This window comes from Bos grunniens, chromosome 4 (assembly GCF_055505025.1).
Source record: "Bos grunniens cultivar Pamir isolate PY7600 chromosome 4, Bosgru_T2T1.0, whole genome shotgun sequence".
Classification (NCBI taxonomy): Eukaryota; Metazoa; Chordata; class Mammalia; order Artiodactyla; family Bovidae; genus Bos; species Bos grunniens.
Genome location: NC_141168.1, coordinates 12,883,558 through 12,905,348, shown reverse-complemented (window position 1 = coordinate 12,905,348; position 21,791 = coordinate 12,883,558). Strand labels below are relative to the sequence as shown.

At 38.3% G+C, this 21,791-nt stretch overlaps 1 protein-coding gene across 1 annotated transcript; it reads left to right on the top strand.

The window, feature by feature from the left end:
• The first annotated feature begins 15,874 nt into the window (after positions 1–15,874).
• On the top strand, positions 15,875–17,861 carry LOC147373559 (olfactory receptor 2A12). The gene has a single exon (XM_086398284.1). The coding sequence runs from the start codon at positions 16,013–16,015 to the stop codon at positions 16,940–16,942; it is 930 nt and encodes a 309-aa protein (XP_086254410.1). The 5' UTR covers positions 15,875–16,012; the 3' UTR covers positions 16,943–17,861.
• The last annotated feature ends 3,930 nt before the right edge of the window (positions 17,862–21,791 follow it).

The following is a 21,791-nucleotide window of genomic DNA, read 5'->3' as shown; positions in this document are numbered from 1 at the left end:
CAAAAAACTTGAATAATAAAGTGACTCAGTTTAAAGGGACCTAAGAGGTCATCTCGTCCAATAACTACACAGATATCAAAACATGCTCTACACAGACATAAAACTACACAGATATCAAAAAGTCCCCATATTGGGGCCCAACATATATGATAATGGCTGTGCCATACTGTGGCCACGTGATGCGAAGAGCTGACTCATTTGAAAAGACCCTGATGCTGGGAAAGATTGAGGGCAGGAGGAGAAGGGGACGACAGAGGATGAGATGGTTGGATGGCATCATCGACTCAATGGACATGGGTTTCGGTGGACTCCAGGAGTTGGTGATGGACAGGGAGGCCTGGTGTGCTGCAGTTCATGGGGTCGCAAAGAGCCGGACATGACTGAGTGGCTGAACTGTACTGATAACAGAGCCCAAAGGATCTCTCCTGGGCAGGCATTTTCTTCATCTTATGCAAAGTTTCCTAAGGCTGTCTTCCAAGAAAGCCCGGTCCACATTTGTGGCTCTGGTAGTAAAGCTAGTGCTGCACAAGAAAATGCAAATAGCTTCCAAATAGCTGCATAGTGTGTACACTCTTAATGTGGTTATGTGAAATATTCTGAATAAGAAGAAATAAGTGTGTATATTTTTTCTTCTGTTATCAGAACTTATAGACAAAATGTTATGGAATAAAGCAAGGTATTTGTAGAATATTTAAGGTAAAGGAGTTGGGAGATTAATAACATAGTAGTTAAATATTTTAAATTCAGCAACTATTGTCTCTTTCAAAAATTGTTTTACACTTGAAATATTTCTTTACATTTCCATGATAGTGATGTTTCCTAAGGCATAACCAGCTTAAATGAAGTAGAGCATGAGCCATGGCTTCAAGGGAAAGAGAATTAAGAATATAACTGTGATGCAATTAACAGCAACAGGAAAACAGCAAATGATGTCATGCTAATAAATATATAGACATACCAGAGCTTTCTCAGTCAGTTTTTTCTCTACTTGTGGAGTGTGGGTGTCAATCCATGGATTGTGGAGGTGAGAGAAGAGAGGAGAATGGAAGTAACAAAGTCCTTGAAAGAACTCTCTTTTTTCCTCATTGGCTTGGTCATGGGAAATGACCAAATGACCTTGTCTCTTACAGGAAATGATCAAAATTTGAGAAAACACCCTAGCAAATGAGAACACACTGTAATTGTGAAGATTGTTTGACAAGAGATACTAGAGCTACAACTTATCAGAAATCATTTGATTTTAAATTGATATTTGAGTAAGTTATATATGGCAGAAAGTTAAGAGGAACTAAAGAGCCTCTTGATGAAAGTGAAAGTGGAGAGTGAAAAAGTTGGCTTAAAGCTCAACATTCAGAAAATGAGGATCATGGCATCTGGTCCCATCACTTCAAGGGAAATGGGGAAACAGTGGAAACAGTGTGAGACTTTAATTTTCTGGGCTCCAAAATCACTAAAGATGGTGATCCAGCCATGAAATTAAAAGACGCTTACTCCTTGGAAGGAAAGTTATGACCAACCTAGACACCATAATAAAAAGCAGACATTACTTTGCCAACAAAGGTCCATCTAGTCAAGGCTATGGTTTTTCCAGTGGTCATGTATGGATGTGAGAGTTGGACTGTAAAGAAAGCTGAGCACCAAAGAATTGATGCTTTTGAACTGTGGTGTTAGAGAAGACTCTTGAGAGTCCCTTGGACTGCAAAGAGATCCAACCAGTCCATTCTAAAGGAGATCAGTCCTGGGTGTTCATTGGAAGGACTGATGCTAAAGCTGAAACTCCAATACTTTGGCCACCTCATGCGAAGAGTTGACTCATTGGAAAAGACCCTGATGCTGGGAGGGATTGGGGGCAGGAGGAGAAGGGGATGACAGAGGAGGAGATGGCTGGATGGTATCACTGACTCAATGGACATGAGTTTGAGTAAGCTCCAGGAGTTGGTGATGGACAGGGAGGCCTGGAGTGCTGCAATTCATGGGGTTGCAAATAGTCGGACACGACTGAGAGACTGAGCTGAACTGAATCAAGCATGAAATTCTAACAATTATGAAGTGATAGAAAATAGTTAAGAAGTAATGGAAAATGATATATAGAGAGGCTTTTTTTGTTTTTTACCTCTTCCTCAAATTACATAATTAAACCTTCTAAATATTTAAACTGTATATAAAGGAATTATTCAAATTTTAAAATAAGATCTTTTGTGAAAAAGTGTTTTGAAGATGAAAACATATGAATTTCTCTTATAAAACAGATCCTTTTAAAGGATATCTGTTATGAAGGCATTTTATCCATTGCCAAAAAAAAGGGTTAAAAACATGCATATTTTGAGTTCAGCTAGAGCTTGGTTTCTATTAAGGTCTTTCAGTTGCTGTGTGTGCAACTTACCTAAATTCTTTGAAATTTAGTTTTAATATATGTAAAAAGTTCACTGATACTAAGTTCACAGGTTTGTTGTGAAGAGAAAATACCTATATGCAAAATGCTTGCCAGAATCCATGACTCATAGTAAGAGCTCAACAAATGGTATTACTATCATCTACAACATAAACTTAGTATACCTTTAAAGAAGAAGACCTATAACCTATAAATAAGACAGTAGCAAATTAGATTTCCCACTATACTAGAAAGAACCAGGAATATTATAAAATGTAGCCTTTTACCTGATGCAAAATAATTTATGAAGTCAATGACTCATAATGTCTTTACTTGGCAATCTTAATTCTCTAAAGAGATAATGAACAGTTAAAAATACATGAATAAATACAAGTCAATATAGTTAAAATTCATTCACATGTGTGTACACTCACACACACATTTTGTGCTGTTAAGTCTGGAAATGAAAACATGAAAAGAATACATTTTTTACTATGACTTTATTCACTGTCTAGTGGGGATAACAACAGATGAATAAATGAAATTAACCTTGCCATGTGTCTGACCCTTTGCGATCCCGTGGACTGTAGCCCACCAGGCTTCTCTGTCCATGGGATTCTCCAGGCAAGAATACTAGAGTGGGTTGCCATTTCCTTCTCCAGGGGATCTTCCCAACCCAGGGATCGAACCCAGGTCTCCCGCCTTGCAGGCAGACGCTTTAAACTCTGAGCCACCAGGGAAGCAGCTCTGCAGAGGGTAGTGCTAATATAGCTCAGGAAAGTATAACTCACTTAGAGTGAGAGTGGCTAAGAAAGACTTCCAGGAGAAGATCATCTTAAAGGATGAGTGAGAGTTAACCAGAAGTATGAGGTGGCGTGGCAGAAATATGTATTCCGCCTAATCAGTAGAAGGAGCAAAAGCCCAAAGGGAGTAAGCGACATGTATGGGGTGGGGGAAACTACAAAGCTCAGGGTTTTTTGACAGAAAAACACAAAGCAAGCATTGATGAGAAGCAAGGTTGGAGAGAAAGCAGCATGGAAACACTCATATTCCAAGCTACTGATCCAGATGTATGTCCTGTGTGAAATGTGAAGCCGTTAAAGGGTTGTAAGTATGAAAATATCAAGTGGACAGACCTTAACTTAGGCTGCTTCTAGGGCTGTGTGGAGCAAGGATTTGAAGTATCCAAACCGGTATCAAAGAAAGAACTTAAAAGCTACTATTAGTCCAGGCAAGAAATGCTGGCTAGATGATGGCCTGGAGGAATGCACATAGGTTAGAGCGGTAGTGACGGACCTGAGAGGTAAGAAGGGAAAACGTTCAGTTGCTCGGTCGTGCCCAACTCTCTGCAACCGCATGAACTGCAGCACACCAGGCTTCCCTGTCCTTCACTATCTCCTGGAGTTTGCTCAAACTCATGTCCATTGAATTGATGATGCCATCCAACCGTCTCATGCTCTGTCACTTCCTTCTCCTCGTGCCTTCAATCTTTCCCAGCATCAGGGTCTTTTCCATTGAGTCAGCTCTTCACATCAGGTGGCCAAAATACGGGAGCTTCAGTTTCAGCATCAGTCCTTCCAATCAATATTCAGGGTTGATTTCCTTTGGATTGATTGGTTTGATCTCCTTGCTGTCCAAGGGACTCTTCAGAGTCTTCTCCAGCACCATAATTCAAAAGCATAATTCTTAGACACTCAGCTTTCTTTATGGTCCAACTCTCACATCCGGACATGACTACTGGAAAAACCATAGCTTTGACTAGATGGACCTTTGTTGGCAAAGCAGACCTGTTTCTACTTTTCAATATGCTGTCTAGGTTGGTCATAGCTTTTCTTCCAAGGAGCAAGTGTCTTTTAATTTCATGGCTGCAGTGATTTTGGAGCCACTATAGTCTGCCACTGTTTCCATTGTTTCCCCATCTATTCACCATGAAATGATGGGACTAGATGCCATGGTCTTCATTTTTTTGAATGTTGAGTTTTAAGCCAGCGTTTTTACTCTCCTCTTTCACTTTCATCAAGAGACACTTCAATTCCTCTTCGCTTTCTGCCCTAAGGTTGGTGTCATCCGTATATCTGAGGTTACTGATATTTCTTCCAGCAATCTCAATCCAGTTTGTGCTTTATGCAGTCCAGCATTTTACATGATGTACTCTGCATATAAGTTAAATAAGCAGGGTGAAAAAATGCAGTCTTGACGTACTCCTTTCCCAATTTGGAACCAGTCCGTTGTTCCAAGTCTAGTTCTAACTTGCTTCTTGACCTGCATACAGATTTCTCAGGAGGCAGGTAGAATTATTTAAGTCCCTGCCAGAGGCAGCAAGGGTCCAGGAGAGCTGTCTCACTGCTCCTGGATCCAGACACAACAGTTCTTGAGCTTGCTCTCTCCTTGCTAAATCTTATGTGATGTTTTCATGCAATTGTTTTGCACATTGTTCTCCAGCCAGAGATACTAATGGGAAATGTTAGGGAAATATTCATATATTTTGAGATTTATTCTCATTGTATCCAACAGCCCCCTGTTTGTGATTTTAAGCCAGAACAGGAAACGTAGTATATATATGCATCTGACCAACAATGTTTTCTTACTTGTCTTCCTTTCCCTTCTATTTCAATGGGACCAGAAGAACAGAGTTTCTGCCTCTCTGAAAACAGAGAATACCCCTACATCTTAGGCTGGATTCTCTCTGCCACTAGATTTTTGCAACTTCAGTGGCTCCATTTTCCTGGGTTCCCCCAAAATAAAAGCTTATGTATGTAAGAAAGTGTTAGTCGCTCAGTCATTTCGCAGTTTGTGACCCCAAGGACTATAGCCCACCAGGCTCCTCTGTCCATGGAATTCTCCAGGCAAGAATACTGCAGTGGATAGCCATCCCCTTCTCCATGAGATCTTCCCGACCCAGGGATCAAATCCACATCTCCACATTGCAGACAGATTCCTTACCATCTGAGCCACCAGGCAAACACCAACATTTAATGATAAATAAGGAAAAAGAGGAGTGAGACAAGAGTTGGGAGAGGAAGTTCAAGGGTGCTTTACTGATGCTGGCATTACTTCTCGGTTTTAGAAACAATTAAGTGTCCTACTTCATGGGATTGTCTTATGAGAAGCCTTATGAAATATGTCTTTTGGAACAGTCCATCCAAGAACAGATAAGTGAATAACTTAATTGCTTATCTCACTGATAAATGAGTGTCTCACTCCATGGGGTATTAATTATCCTACCTTATAGGTTATATGCACATCATGGCCACCAAGGAGTCCAGTGTGACTTTCTCCAGGGGTAAAGGAAAACCTTGGCCCAGGAAGCAAGAGGAATGCAAAGTTACATGAGGTGAGGTGCTATTGTCTTTTACTCAGTGAAGGCAACCAGGTTAGACTAGAGTTAGTCACATGGATGGCTGAGATGGGATAAGTGGATGAAGATTCCAGAGAGCTCAGACTGAGAGATGTGAGGAAGTGAGAGAGTGATATCTGCCACAAGGGTTAAGTCCCAGGGAACTAAGTCTTGATTTATCCATGAAGCACAATGAATTTAGACAGAGTCTACTATGTTTTCTGACTTTTATATTGGTATGGACTTTTTTGGACTTTATTCTAGCCGTCAAAATAAGAATATGGAATGATTGAGAATGTGACTGAGGCTTGTCCATTATAGTTTGTATAGAATGTACTTGTGTGTTTAAATATTAAGTTACAATGAGTTAATAAAAACTATACTGATGAATTTATCAGTTTAGAGCTTTTTGGAGGAATTTGTGTTCATTTTTCTGAATCAGTAGTGCAAACACAGCACCACAATTATCTAGCAGCAAAGAAATTCAGTAAAACTACATGATAATGTATTCACAATGGTAAGAAAAAGAAAGAAAGAAAAGAGGAGGAAGGTAAGAAAATTTTCTTAGAAAGCCAAACTGCCTTTCAGTTAAATTTCAGTATTCATTATCAAGCTTTCAGTTTTTAACTGTCTCTATTCTAAATAAATAAAGCTTTTTAGCAACTAAGTTAAAGCTGTTTAACAGCTAAGTTTTTGAAATGTTTCAAGAGTTTGAAGTAGAAAAACAAAGACTTGAATAGAACACAAAATTTAAGCTGTTCTTTAAGCATTTTCAGAACACTTTAAAATTAATTTCCCAAATTATCATCATTCATATAAAAATATAAATAATAAATAAATGTTGAAGTTAAAAAGAGATACAATTATCTGTAATTAATATTGATGACTTCTTCAATTTTATTCTCTCTTTATGGCAAGGCCTTAAGAAAATAGGTAATACTATTGTGTGTTCATAGGAGCCTAAAGCCCTATATCTTTCTTCAGGGAAATTTGATACAAAGAGATGAAAGCTGTTAGTTTCAACCCAATAATTCTAATTTAAAGAATTTATCTGAGGACATAATTATGTGAGCAAAGATGCCTCATTGTAGCGGTACTTATAGTAGCTAAAAGGTTGGAAACATCCAAGGTTTCTACTACTAGGAGATAGATAAAACATGTACTTGTATGGAACATGCATTCAAAAGAATATATTCTTAAAAAGCAACCTTTATCATATATGTATTGACTTGTAATATTTTTATTAAATTCATTTTAAATGAAAAAGATCACTAATGCCATTCATACACTATGCATTTTTTGAGAGTAAATTCACATAAAGAAAATATTTTCTTAATCTGAATTTTTAAGTCCAAGTATGATGAGCATATATTAACTATATAATGAAGAAATAGAAAGTTTTGGAAAGTATAGTTTTAAAAATAGAAAGTCTATAATATGAAACAGTTAAATTAAGGTTTATAAACAATCTGATCATGTAGAGACAAGAAAAATTATGGGCTGGAAAAATTGGGGAATACAAAAATCTGATGGGTAAATAAAAGAAACTGGAAACTGGAAATGGTGAAAATATGATGAAATAACACTTAAGTGGAGAAATTGGAATAGAAAATGTAGAATCAACAATTCTCAGAAATAATATCTTCAAAATTTGTTTTATTCCTTTTATCTTTTTTTTCATTAGTATATATTAGAATTTTTACCATATTCCCATATGTCTTTCAGACTCAGCTCCATTTTTTATTACTTTTAATGCTATTGCTTATTAGTTTCTTTTTTTTATTTTTTTTAATTTTTTTTAATTTTATTTTATTTTTAAACTTTACATAATTGTATTAGTTTTGCCAAATATCAAAATGAATCCACCACAGATATACACGTGCTCCCCATCCTGACCCCTCCTCCCTCCTCCCTCCCCACACCATCCCTCTGGGTCGTCCCAGTGCACCAGCCCCAAGCATCCCACCTCCCAGAATATTGGAAATAAAAGCAAAAATAAACAAATGGGACCTAATTAACCTTAAAAGCTTCTGCACATCAAAGGAAACTATTAGCAAGGTGAAAAGACAGCCTTCAGAATGGGAGAAAATAATAGCAAATGAAGCAACTGCTTATTAGTTTCTTATTAATCTTCATATAAGTTCATTGGTCCTGCTTGCTGTTGGGGGCAGTCATCTGTTAAATCTATCCAATGTTTTCTTAATTTAAGATAATACATATTGCTGTTTCAGAATAGATATTTGATTCTTTTTGTAGACTCTAATACTTCAGTGAAATATTATATTTTTCATTTTTTCTATCTTTGTTTCCCATTTCTTCAATATAAATTGCAGTTATTTGGTAACTTTATTTGTAACTTCACTATCTGTATTATGTCTGGGACCTTTTCTGTTGACGAATGTATCTCTTGAGCATTGATCATTTCTTTCTGATTTTCAATGGTTAAATGACACATTGTAGAAGTTATCAATTACATTATACTTCTATGAAAGTGAAAGTGAAGTTGCTCATGTCCGACTCTTTGCGGCCCCATGGACTGTAGCCCACCAGGCTCCTCCATCCATGGAATTTTCCAGGCAAGAGTACTGGAGTGTGTTGCCATTTCCTTCTCCAGGGGATCTTCCCGACCCAGGGATGGAACCTAGGTCTCCCGCATTGCAGGCAGACACTTTACCGTCTGAGCCACCAGGGAAGCCCTTATACTTCTATAAAGATTATTTATTTTTTTGTGCTTTTCCCCTGAGCAAACAATTACGTTTTTGGAGATCACCTTGTTTCTCTTGGGCTTTGGTTTTAGGTTTGTTAATATGGGTCTATTTTATTGTTACTCTTACTCCCTGGATGTCATTTTTGCACCTAGATCAAAATCTTTATGAAGATCTCTCCAGGTTCGCTAGATTATAACTCCAACTTCTTCTAGACATTTTGCAACATCTGAAATATCTGTTCAGCTATGCTCAGCTCTTCTTACCTCTCAGTCCCTCAACAACTGTTCCCTGTTAGGTTTTAACATTCATGTGCTTTAGGGTTAAGAAATACCTCACAAAAACTCTTGCACAAATTTTGGGGGCTCCTTATCTACAGATCTTTCTTTTTCCAAATACCCCCACAACTCAATTCCTAGCCCTCTTATATTCCGTATCTTCATTTTTGAATACTTCCATCCAACAAGACTGTAGCTTTCTGCTCAGATTCCATTTTTATGGTCATCGTTTTGAAAATGCCTCTCAGAACTAGGCCTCTGGGAAAGTGAGCTCAGCTGGCATGTCCTTTTTCTCAAGGATCACAGGTTATACTATTGACTCATTTGAAGCCTAAGTTCACCAACAATTATGTTGATAACTTCCTCAAATAATCATTAAATATTATCAAATAATTTTTTGAAGAATTAATCTTCAGCATGTAACAAATTTTTGTTAAATTCATTAATGATTAAGGCAGCCTGAAATCCCTTGGAGAGGGTTTGGCAAGGGTATTTATACATAGTTTATGCAAATGCTGATCTGCTCCAGTTAATGTTTTTATTTTTATAATGAGGTCTTTATTAGTAGGAAAGTAAAAACTGGGGCAATGCAATCCTGAGCCATATTCCAAAAGAGATGATTATTCTTAAATGTCAGGTCATATACCTGAAAGCCAATATTCAGCAAGTTGACTTATGGCTGTTAATCATGCACACCACATGGCAACATTTCATTGTCTGAAAAGTGAGTAATTAGCCACTTTATACTGAGTTGTGTCCCCTCAAAGTTAATATATAGAAACCAGGGCCCCAGAGTACATATAAATGTGACTTTTCAGAGATAAGATTTATGGAGGTAATTATATTAATGTGAGGTATTTATAGTGGCCCTAATTCGAAGTGACCAATGTCCTTATAAGGAGATAGAATATAGACATGAATAGAGGGAAGACTTCGTGAAGATATAGGGAGAAGACAGTCATCTAGAAACCAGGAAGAGTGGCTTCAGAAGAAACCAAACCTGTCAACACCTTACTCTTTGCCTACAAACCCCTAGGACTGTGAGAAAATAAATTTCTATTATTTATGTGGTGGTTAGGTTTTGGAAATCCTAGAAGACTAGGCCATTAGCTCAGAGTTACAAAAGACTCAAATGAATGTTAGCGGAGAACCTAGGGACATCCTACTGTCGGCTTTAAATCATCTCTAGATTACTTATAATACCTACTTGCAAGATTGTGTTTGACCTGGCTCACCCCTCTCATTGTGTATTTATAGAATAGAGTGTTTATGGAAAAAAGTGAGAGACACTTATTAAGCATCACAGCTGTCGGAGGTATGATAACAGGCATTACACATGAAGATATGGTGCCAGACTGTCTGACTAAAAACTTCAGAGGAAAAGCTGAGCAATGAGATGGATACAGGTGGCTCTGAAAGGCTCCAGCATCTTCCTGGGGCTCTAGAGGACCATGCACATGCGTAGGGATGTCTGCATGTCCAGCACTCAGGTATCTACAAGGAAAAAGTGAGAAGGTTCTGAACTCTCACCCTCTACCTGACCTTAGGAGTCTGTACAGATATAAAAAGTGAAGGCTTGTGTGGAGAGATGAACTGCCCACCTGAGCACTGATATTTTGCTCTCCTGGTGGCCCTTCTACTTTCCTGGTTGCTCCTCATCATTTCCCATTTCCAAAAAAACTGGCATTTTTCAGGGTTGATTCTTCATATCTATTTTCTATCTACTTTCTATGGACCTCATCAGTCTCAGTGATTACAATAAATTATATACGCTTGTGCTGTTGTGCTTTGTTGCTCAGTTGTGTCCAATTCTTTGCAACCCTATGGACTATATGTAGCCTGCCAGGCTCCTCTGTCCATGATTCTCCAGGCAAGAATATTGAAGTGGGTTGCCGTGCCTTCCCCCAGGGGATCTTCCCAAGCCAGGGATCAAACCTAGGTCTTATGCATTGCAGGTGATTTCTTTACTGTCTGAGCCACCAGGGAAGCCCATTACATATGCTGCTAACCCATAAATTAATATCTCAATCCAGGTCTCTTCCCAAAACGTGGTGGTCCAGAACAGATGTTGGCCTACTGCATGCTGGCCCGAAACAGTAGTGCCTGATGACTTTCTATCTCAAGAGAGTAAGTCCAGTATTTTTAAAGTCACAAAACTTGCCTTAATTATAAGAGAATAGAGTTCAATCCTTATGAGTTTCTGAGTAAAAACAATTATTTGTAATGGAAGATTTTGGTAGTTCATTTCATAATAACACTGTTCAGCAGACGAAGATTGTACACTCTCCAGGGAGGATTTGGTCCTTTGAGGTGCTGTCTTAACAAGCTCCATGGGGTCCACATGTACCATATCATGACATTTAAATCATTCCAAAAGGGGATATGGAGGCAGGCATGACTTGAAGATCAAGTACATAATAAGTCTAATTACTTAGAGATTGTTCTGTGTGACATGATCCATAATATATGACTTAGACTTGTTAAATTTTCATACCAAGATCCCTCTGAGTGGATTACCCCAGCCATTCTTCCTGAGTTCTTATTTCTCTGCTTAAGTAGTTACACATACACACACACACACACACACACACACACACACTCACGGATGGCAAACCTGGAAAGCAAAGAGGGGAGGGGTAGGTTTTGCTCTACTCTGTAGGGAAGACAGAATGGTGAGAAGGCTTAGTAATTTGTTCCCTGGGCTTGACAGGAATGTCTCTGGGGAATGGGCTGGTTTTAGGTGATTAGACTCTAAAACCCTCCCACCTCGAAGCTCCTGAGCACCCTGAGTCCTGTCCTTTCGTCAGGACAGAAAAGGTGCCTGGGATTCCCCATCCACTGCACTCACTCCAGGGAGCAGGTGCCTCAGCTCCAGCCATTCCCATCTCTGTGAGTTTTCCTCTACATTTAAGCCCAAGTTGAGGAAAAGATCAGAAGTAGTGCCAGCCCATAGTCGCACAAATCATTATTTATATACTGGTCAATGGTTTACAGAAGAGGACAGAAGGCTGGCAGAAATCATCAGGCTTAGGAAGACAAAAATGGCACTTTTGAGAAGACCCCTTTCCTGCTCTGTGCTGGGGTCTCAGAGTCACATCTGATACCCATACTGTCTCACCATAGGTTCCTCATTCCTCTGACTAGGCCCTCCCAGGTCACAGGGTTCCAGCCTTGTTCTGCAGGGGTGGTGGTTCTGATCCCAGGAAAACCCTTAATCAGATCCTAGAGTGGGATCATGTGGCTCCACCATCACTTATGTTTAGAGGAAAGTATTTGCTGCTGGAAATTTGGTAAAACATTCTACTATGAAAGCTGTTTCTCCAGTTCACCTCTGTTCTGTATCTGGCATCATGTTCAGTAAAAACATTTGCTTTATAAAAACTTTTAAAATTTAAATGTCTTCTTTCTGTCTTTTTCTTAATCACTTTCTAAGAAATGGTTGCTAAAAATATTAACCTAAGTGAAAATGTGTTGTTCTTAAATTTAGAAATCCAAAAAGAAAAGGAAATCCAGTCAGAATGTATACTATTGATATGAGACAATCTTCTTCTTTTGGATTCTGTTTAAGAAATATTGCAACTCCAAGATCCTCTAATTTGTATTCTGGAAGATTTGCTTGTATCTTTTATGTTTAGTTCTAAAACCTACCTGGAATTTATTCTCTATATTATATATGGTAAGGTTCATGTCTTAGTTTTCTTCCTCATGGATAGCCATCCTACCCAGCACTGTTTATTGAAAATACCAGTTCCACCTTTGTCTTAGATCAAGCGTGTATGTGTGTGTGTTTATGTGTATGTATTTCTGAGTTAACCACGCTGTTTCATTGGTTTATTTCTTCACCCTTGCCCCAATACCACATTGACTAATAATTGTAGTACTTGTATAGTACTTTTATTATAAATAATAATCTATAGTACTTCATTTTAATCAATAAATTCATTTTATTTCATTTTTTAGTCTCAGATATTTTTGGCTATCCTTGATCTTTGACATTTTTGTACACAAAATTTAGAATAAGATTATTAATTTCCACAAATAAAGAAAATTTCCTAGAATTCTGATTTGGATTTCATTGAAAGTATAGATGAATTTGGAAAAGTTTAGAGTCTTTACAAATTTTCCAATTTTTAAACATCTATATATTTTCATTTTTTGCATTGACTTTTAATTCAGAATTTTTATAATTACACTTAATTTCAACAGTTCATCTATAGTTTTTTCTTCATACACAATTGGTATTTTGTATTTTCTATTTTAATGTGCTCTTTATTATTCTTTTTGCCTGTTACTGACTAGTTGAGTCAATGTTAAATAGACGCATTTTCAGTGAAGCATATTAGGTTTATTTTCTAACTCATAAGAAAAGTTTTTATCATTTTACCATTAAATATAATTTTTCTGTAAGTTTTGGAGATATTTTTCTCAGATTAAAGATGTTTCTTCCTATCTTTGCTGTTTGCTGTCTTTGTAGGGAATACATTCTGAATTTTATCATTTTGGAGGATTACCTTTTCGTTGTTATTCTGTAGTAGTTCCTGTGTGTCTTAAATGCTTTGAAGTTATCTCAGTATTGCAACTACCAGATTCTATTTGGCTCAAACATGCTTTTCCATTATTTCATCTGTAACCTTGGTCCGTGTGTGAGAAAGACAGAGATGGAGACAAGGGCAGTGACAGGGAGTTTGTATGTTTGTATTTACGTTTAGGTAGTTTAGGTATGACTCTTGAAGGGATTTTGTAACTTGATTTTCTTTTTTCCTTTTATTATGATTAACTGTATCTTTTAATGGAGAAGGAAATGGCACCCCATTCCAGTATTCTTGCCTGTAAAATCCCATGGATGGAGGAGCCTGGCGGGCTACAGTCCATGAGGTCATAGGGTCAGACACGACTAGTGACTTCACCCTACCTGTCTTTTAATGTCTTCCATTTATGCATACTGTTTAATTTACATACATAGATTTATTAATATCAGCTTAAACTGTGTTTTCTGTTTGTTATAAAATTATTTGTTCCTTTATTTCTCCTTTTCTTCCTTCTGCTGCTGTGGATTCATAATGCTTTTACTTTCTTTTCATTTGTCTTGTAATTTGGGGATCCATAGATTTTATGTCATACCTTTTTAAAATGATTTCCATTAATTGATAGTATCTAAATTTAATCAACTACTGTAACAAATTTCAAGTGATTCAAGATTCAATTCTTATCAAGAACATTTATATTAACTATCTAATGTCCCTTTCTCTGTTTACTCATTTTCAAAAATTTAATGTCCCCTTTTAAAATGCCAAAATAATCATTTTATAATCTATAGGTTCAAAACTAATCAATATAACTTTTTCAAATTATAAATGCTTTGAAAAAATAGGTAGAGGGGATAGATGGTAACCTGGCATCTTTCATAGAATAAATGTGCAATTGAATGATAGTTATAAAATGTCTAAAACATGATGAAAAGAGTAAAAAGAAATCTAAGAGGATAATTAAGAGCCTTAAGATAAGTTGATAGACTACAACATTGATTGAATAGGAACTCCACAAGGTCAATACACAGTGAAATGTAGAGAATGAAGAAAAGACAATAGTCAAAGAGATGATTGTTAAGAATTTACAGTTTTTTGAGAATTTATTTTTTATTTATCCTACTCTGTTCTCTGAGTACATTTTTTTCTAAAGATTATATCATCTTCAGTTATGAAAAATTGAGTGTATATTATGTTTATGTATTGCAATCATTAAGTGTGATAAATATTTGCATCTTAAGGACTTAGGTCTATTTTTAATACTGGAATGTTTATGTGAAATCTCTTCAAATACTATTTCTTCACCATTTTCTTCATTCTTTTTTGCTCTGGAAACTTTATCTTTTCTAAGCGCAGCCTCTTATCTATTATTCATGTCTCTAAACTCCATTTTCAAAATATTACCCCTCTTTCTGTATTCAAGTCTGAGTGGATTCTTAATGTGATCTCCCAAGACTCTATTTTCCTCCTTAACATTAGGACTGGAAATCATTTTATTTACTGATTTTTAAAAATTGTATGGCTATATTTCTTATTTCAGAGGTTCATAGTTGATCTATTTTTACACACTGATTGTGTTTTCCTGCTTTCCTTATTTATTTTTCTTAACTTCTTAAACACTTGAATAAATAGCATACCCTTTATTAATATATTGAAACATCTTAACCATCCTTTATTATATTAGAGTTTTATGAAGATTCTTCTATAAATTTAGTTTCATCTTGAACAAATCAAATTTCAGTTATTTACCTTGTTTTCCTCTTTAGCATGAAATTTTTTTGTATGCTTTTTAGGCACATATTCTGAGTGAAAGTCTTTTTGTTTTTGCCAGTATTTTTATTTTGATTTGGTCTTTCCACCTTTTTTTCTTCCTCCCTTGTGGTTTTAAGTTTTTTTTGCTCTTCAGATGACTTCATGGGCCCTTTACATAGAATCAGGTCCTATATAATAGTGTCTCAGGCACTAGCGATCTATTGACACAGCCAGCGAGCATATTGACTTCCTTAGAATCACTCTATCTAGCAGCCCAATGGCAGTGTTTTTTGTTTTGTTTTGTTTTGATCTCATTTTATGGGCCCAACCCAAGCCTGTAGTTTCAATCAACCATATTAGTACCCCATATCCAAAAATCTGTCCTGACCACATACCAGGTGAGTTCCAGGTATGATTCTCTGATTTCATACTTGGACCATATCATGTTTCTGATTAATTTCTGTTTGAAGAATTGTCTTGCTTTAAACTCTGGTTGTGTATTTGTGGGTGGGGGGTGAGTTCATTTTATATTTTATTTCTATGTGTTTGAAGTACAGGAGAACCTAAGAACTCATCTTGGGGATGAATATTTACTTTTTCCTTAATATAAATCAATAGTTTAAGTATACTGATAAAATTGTTCAGCATCATTAAACTTCATTTTCTGTGAGAAAATAGAGATTAGTGAAAACAGTGGTAAATAAAACAATCTGCCACTATCTTCTCATTAGCTTCAGCTAATGAATTTTAAGAAATGACAAATATTTTATTTTTTGAAAAGAAGACAGAGATCCCAATTTTTATGCAAAATCTACTAATTTTAAAAATTGATCAATAACTAAAATTGTTAAAATATCAATAAAAGGCAAATTATCTAATCAATACCACAGGACTTTGGGCTGATTGGATACAGGAATTACTGATTTGTGGCCTCTGGCATAAATTCTCACTTTGTATGAGTGTATCAACTTTTTTCCTTCTCTGACCCTTAGCTCTAAAATTTCTGTCCCAAGTGCAGCATTTTATTTATCTGTCAAAAGAGCATGGGAAGCAATCAGACATGGATCTCAGAAGTCATCCTGCTGGGATTCCAAGTTGACCCAGAACTTGAAGTTTTCCTCTTTGGCCTCTTCTTGTTATTCTACAGCCTCACGCTGCTGGGGAACGGGGTCATCCTGGGGCTCATCTGCCTGGACTCCAGACTGCACACCCCCATGTACTTCTTCCTGTCACACCTGGCCATCGTTGACATGGCCTATGCCTCAAGCACTGTCCCTAAGATGCTGGCGAATCTTATAATGCAGAAGAAAACCATCTCTTTTGCTCCATGCATACTTCAGACTTTTCTGTATTTAGCATTTGCAGTCACAGAGTGTCTGAGTCTGGTGGTGATGTCCTACGATCGGTACGTGGCCATCTGCCACCCCCTGTACTACTCGGTCATCATGAGCTGGAGAGTGTGCACAGTCCTGGCTGCCACATGCTGGATTTTCAGCTTCCTCTTGGCTCTGGTCCATATTTCTCTCATTCTGAGGCTACCCTTTTGTGGAGCACAAAAAATAAACCACTTTTTCTGTCAAATCATATCAGTATTCAAATTGGCCTGTGCCGACACCAGGCTCAACCAAATCGTCCTCTTTGTAGGCTCCGTGTTTGTCTTAGTCGGACCTCTCTGCCTGGTTCTGGGCTCCTATGCGCGGATCCTGGCCGCCATCCTGAGGATCCAGTCAGCTGAGGGCCGCAGGAAGGCCTTCTCCACCTGCTCCTCCCACCTCTGCGTGGTCGGGCTCTTCTTTGGCACTGCCATCGTCATGTACTTGGCGCCCAAGTCCAGCCATTCTCAAGAACAAAGGAAGATTCTGTCATTGTTTTACAGTCTTTTCAACCCTATGCTGAATCCCTTAATCTACAGTTTGAGGAATGCAGAGGTGAAGGGTGCCCTGAGATTTCTGGAGAAGAAGAGATCCTTGTGAGAGATGGTTTGAAGTATGGTGTGTCAGCCTGTCCTTGTGACTCTGAACCTTGAATGTCTTTTTGAGTCCTTTAACAAACCCTGTAGTCTTTATTTTTGGAATTCTTATAAAATGAGAAAATAACTATCTTTACTGTTTAAGCTCTTGATAGTAGCCCCGAGTTAAACATTATGAAATAGAAAACACAGTCTAATCCTATTCATGAATACAAATGCAAATATCTTAAAATATTAGTAAAACAAGTCCATAAAAAGTAAATTATGATAAAGTTTTTATCCTGAAAAGTAAATAATTGTTTAACTTTCAATGAAAAAAAAATTGTCACATTAACAAAATATACAATGAAGAAATTGACAAAATTTAACATCAGTTAATGGTAAAACTCTTTTCAAACTAAAGATTTACCGCCAAAATATAAATAAAACAATCAGAATAATAAATTAACTTATTAATGTAATCCATAGTTTAAATGAAATTTTATAAAATGTCACCATAAGTAACAAATTTAAAATGCTTAGAAATAAATCTAACAAAAGATGTACAAAACTATAAAGAGACAATTAGAAAAATTATTGAGGCACTATGGTAACTAAATATACATATATATGATATGAGATATATCAGGCTCTTGAATTGAGAGACATAATATTGTAAATATTTAGTGTCTCCAAATTGATGAATATATTCAGTGTAATTCTAATAAATATCTTACAATATCTCAGAAATGTGTGGGTATCTGCAGAACTTGAAAAGCTGATTCTAAAATATGAAGAGCAACAGCTAGACCAAGCACCATTAAAAAGGATGAAGTACAAGGTGGGAGGATTTTACAACAAAATGTACTATAAAGTGCAAATAAGTAAAACAGTGTAGTCTTTATCCGGGGATTCTCCAATAAACAAACTGGAAAAAAAAAAAAGTAAGGAAGCTGACTCATGACTTTATAAACAGTTGCTATATGAGTCCATATATGACATAGAATATCACTGGGGAAAGGAAGGGCTTTGCAGGAAATACTTCTGGTACTATTGACTAACCGTTAGATGCTCAAGCATGCTAAAAAACCATTCCTAGCATTTTCAAGTCCTAAGTGTCAAAGGCAAAACTATAAAGCTTTTAAAAGTATGAAAGGGAAGGATTTTTAAACCAATATACAAATGAGCCACCAGAGAAAACATTGATAAATTTGACTAGACTGGAATTAAAAATATCTATTAATCAGCAAAAAGCTTAAAAAGACTGAGAAGACAAGACAGAGATTCCTATTTTACTGGATCTTCTAATTCATCAGGTCTCAAACATCATAGACTTCAAATTTCTTCCTCACAGACCAGCATATTTCAGAGTCCCACTTGTCAGAACTAGGTGAGTTTCTATCACATATCTCTGAAGTGTCTCTTTTTCATGACATTTTTAAGTATCTGAAGTTTTCCTCCTTTGTATTTGTTCATAGGTTTATTTACAGTTTACAGTCTCTAACATACAAAATCACTATCACCATAAGTATCCCCTTTGTCTTCCTCATAGCTGTGTCTGTAGTAACTAGAACAGAACAAGACACAGAGAAAGTCCTCCTTAAATCTCTGTAGCAAACTGACCAATAGGCATCCCCATGTTTTCTTCTTGAAACCAAGGAGCACTCAAGTTAGGGGAGAGACAAATACATTTTTATTTTATACTTTTAAATCTCATTTTTTAAACAGGAGAAGACCAAGGAATAGAGAGGCTGAGTAATTTATCCAGAGTCATTGTTGAGGTAGCATATGAAAAAGTTGGTGCTAATGTTGTAGCCATGTGTTCTGGGAAACAAACTCACTCAGAAGGACAGTGCAGATAGTGGAGTGCAGTTTATTACACTGGCGGGCCCAAGGCAGAGTCTCCTCTTAGCCAAGGACCCTGACCAACTTTTGTGAAATCCTTAAGTGTACTGCTCAAGCCCACATCCCCACATTCCTTGAACCTAGGCTGGAAAGTGTTAAAGGGAGATACAATCAGATTACAGCCATGATTCCTAATCAGAAGGGTCAGCTGGTTATACACTGTAGCCTACACCAGTGGGTGCCATAAAGATTACAAAGGTGATTGACTACGTTTGGGATTACTAGATTCTTTTTGGCAATGGGAATTCTTGGTATGGAATCTGGTGTTTATCAGCCTGGGAGGCCGGTTTGGCCGTAGGTATGTTATCCCCATGGCTACTAGGCACATGGTCCAAAGCTCACTGAAAGTGCAAGATGGGGTTTCCTTCTTTTCCAAGATGGAATCAGCTCAGCCTGTTCCTTTCCTCCCTCATTCCCCACCCTCTTGATGCTCCCAACTTCCAGTGTGAGCATCACTCATCAGGATGTACTGCATTTTAGGTTTCCTGCTATATATTTGGGTAAATGAATTTAGCCTCCGTGATACAAAGTTAACAACACATTGGAGAATACAAGGTCCACATAACAGAATAAACAGAACAACTATAACAATGGTTAATATAGTTTTCACCAATCACCCTTTACCCATGATAGAATAGAAGTCCAAAAAGGAAGATTATCATCAGACATAGCTTTTACCTGACCTTTCATGTCATCTAGGGTGACTGATATATAGCCAGATAAATCAGGAATATATACACAGCATTCAATTATACCACAGGTCCCTCCTTGTGCTGAAACTATGGTTAGTCTCAAGATGATACCAGCAAGTCCTTGTAGCAGCAGTTGATTGTAGAGCTTCATCTCTTCTTCTTCTTTAAGATGATCTTGGTTTCATGGGGATCAGTGGGCTCCTTTTGTGTAGTCCACTCAGTGTCCTCTGAGTCTGCGTGGCATGCTTTCTTCAGCCTCATCTGGTGGATCCAGGGAGTGACACCTGTAACTTTAACTGCTATAGGGCTGGTTAGAACAACAGTACATGGACCCTTCCAATGTGGGGCCAAGGAGTCATGTTTCCAGTCCTTGACCCACACCTGAGCCCCAGGCACAAATTCGTGAATCTGTTCCCCAAAGGGGAATGGCACCTTTTCTTGTACAAACTTAGTTACCTGATTTATTATCTTACCCAGTTGTTCCATCTGCTGTGAAATCTCATCTCCCCTTACCTGAGGCAAATTTGTTGACACCTGTTTTACAATGGGAGGGGGCCTCCCAGACACAATTTTGTATGGAGAATAGCCATGGAACCATGGGTCATCTTGAGTCTGGGCAGAGCCTTTGGAAGCAAGTCCACCGGGGAGCAGTCAGTCTCTATGATCCACTTGGAGAGTGTCTCTTTTAAGTGTCTGGTTGGTTCATTCCACCATCCCAGAACTCTGGGGCCTATATGCCGTATGTAATTTCCACTTGATATTTAGAGCTTTACATACCTGTTGAATTAAGTCGGGTACAAAGGCAGGGCGTTGTCTGATCCTATACTGGTTGGGAACACAATCTGGGGATTATTTCTCAAAGCAGACAGTGAGCCACTTCATTTGCTTTTTCAGTTGGGGTGGGGAAGGCCTCCACCCATCCTGAGAAGGTACATACCATGAGTGTCAGCAGGGTTTAAAGTCCACTTAGAGTGCCTTTTAACTGTATTCCTGGAGGTTTTTGTTCATGTCCCGGGGCAGCATTGCCCTTTTTCATTTTTGGTGGCCCTTTCTGCTTCAGCCAGCTGGTCTTGGGCCAGGGTATACTGTGGGAGAGTTAAAGTTAACTCAGGCCTTTTTTAGAGTACAAAGGTTTTGAAAGATGCCTCCCCCCCACCCCACAAGCAGGCCCAGATTTCTCAGCCGCGTGTTTTGCGGCTTTATCTGCTAGTCGGTTTCCCCTCATTTGTGGGGTGTCTTCCTTTTGGTGACCCCAACAATGCATCACTGCTACCTTTTCAAGTTCCCATACAGCATCTAATGGAGTTGAGATTTCTTCTTTGTTTTTAATGTCCTTTCTGTTGGCTGTCAGAGGACCTTGCTCTTTATATAAAGCCCCGTGTACATGTAAAGTAGCAAAAGCATACCTGGAGTCTGTGTAAATGTTTGTCTTCTTGCCTTTTGAGAGCTGGAGGGCCCGGATTAGACACATATTTTGGCCCGTTGAGCAGACCAGTGTGATGGCAGAGAGCGAGCCTCAACGATGGCTTCTTCCATGACTACTGCGTATCCCGACAGTCGTCGTCCTTGTTTCGCCAGGCTGGTGCCTTTGTGTACAGGACCCACTCTGGGTCCGGGATTGGCTGGTCTCTCATGTCAGGTCTGCTGGCATAAACTTCTTCTAGGATTTCCTTGCAATCATGTGAGGGCCTACCTTCTCCCACAGGAAGGAGAGTGGCTGGATTCAGGGCCTGACAAGGCTCAATAGTAACGTGGGGATTCTCACATAACAGTCCCTGGTATTGAGTAATCCGGGATGTCGACAGCCATTTATGGGGGTCCCCTCACAGGAGAGTGTTGACCTTGTGTGGGACTTTTACGATCAAATCTTGGCCTGAAGTCAGCTTGGTTGTCTCCTGGACCAGTAAGGCAACCATAGCAACTGTCCGTAAGCATCCCGGCCATCCAGGGGCAACATTGTCCAGCCAATTCGAGAGATAAGCCACGGGTCTGTCCTGTGTCCCCATAGTCTGGGACAACACTCCCATAGCCACCTTGTCCTTTTCAGTCATGTAAAGAGTCAGCAGCTTAGCAAGGTCTGGCAGGCCCAAGGCGGGTGTGGACATAATTGTACCGGGTTTGAGGGTTTGAGTTCTGTTACCAGTGGGGCTTGTTTTGCAAGCCTGGGTGGGGAGCGGGGCGGGGGGGGGGGGGCGTGGTTGTCTTCCGCCCAGACCTCAGGGAATTGTTGAGTTAACTCTCTCTCTCAACTGGTCAGCTTGTTCAGTTTCCCTTCTG

What these genes read in the sequence shown, in the direction of transcription:
- LOC147373559 (XM_086398284.1), top strand. Translation starts at nt 16,013, where the DNA reads ATGGGAAGCAATCAGACATGGATCTCAGAAGTCATCCTGCTGGGATTC.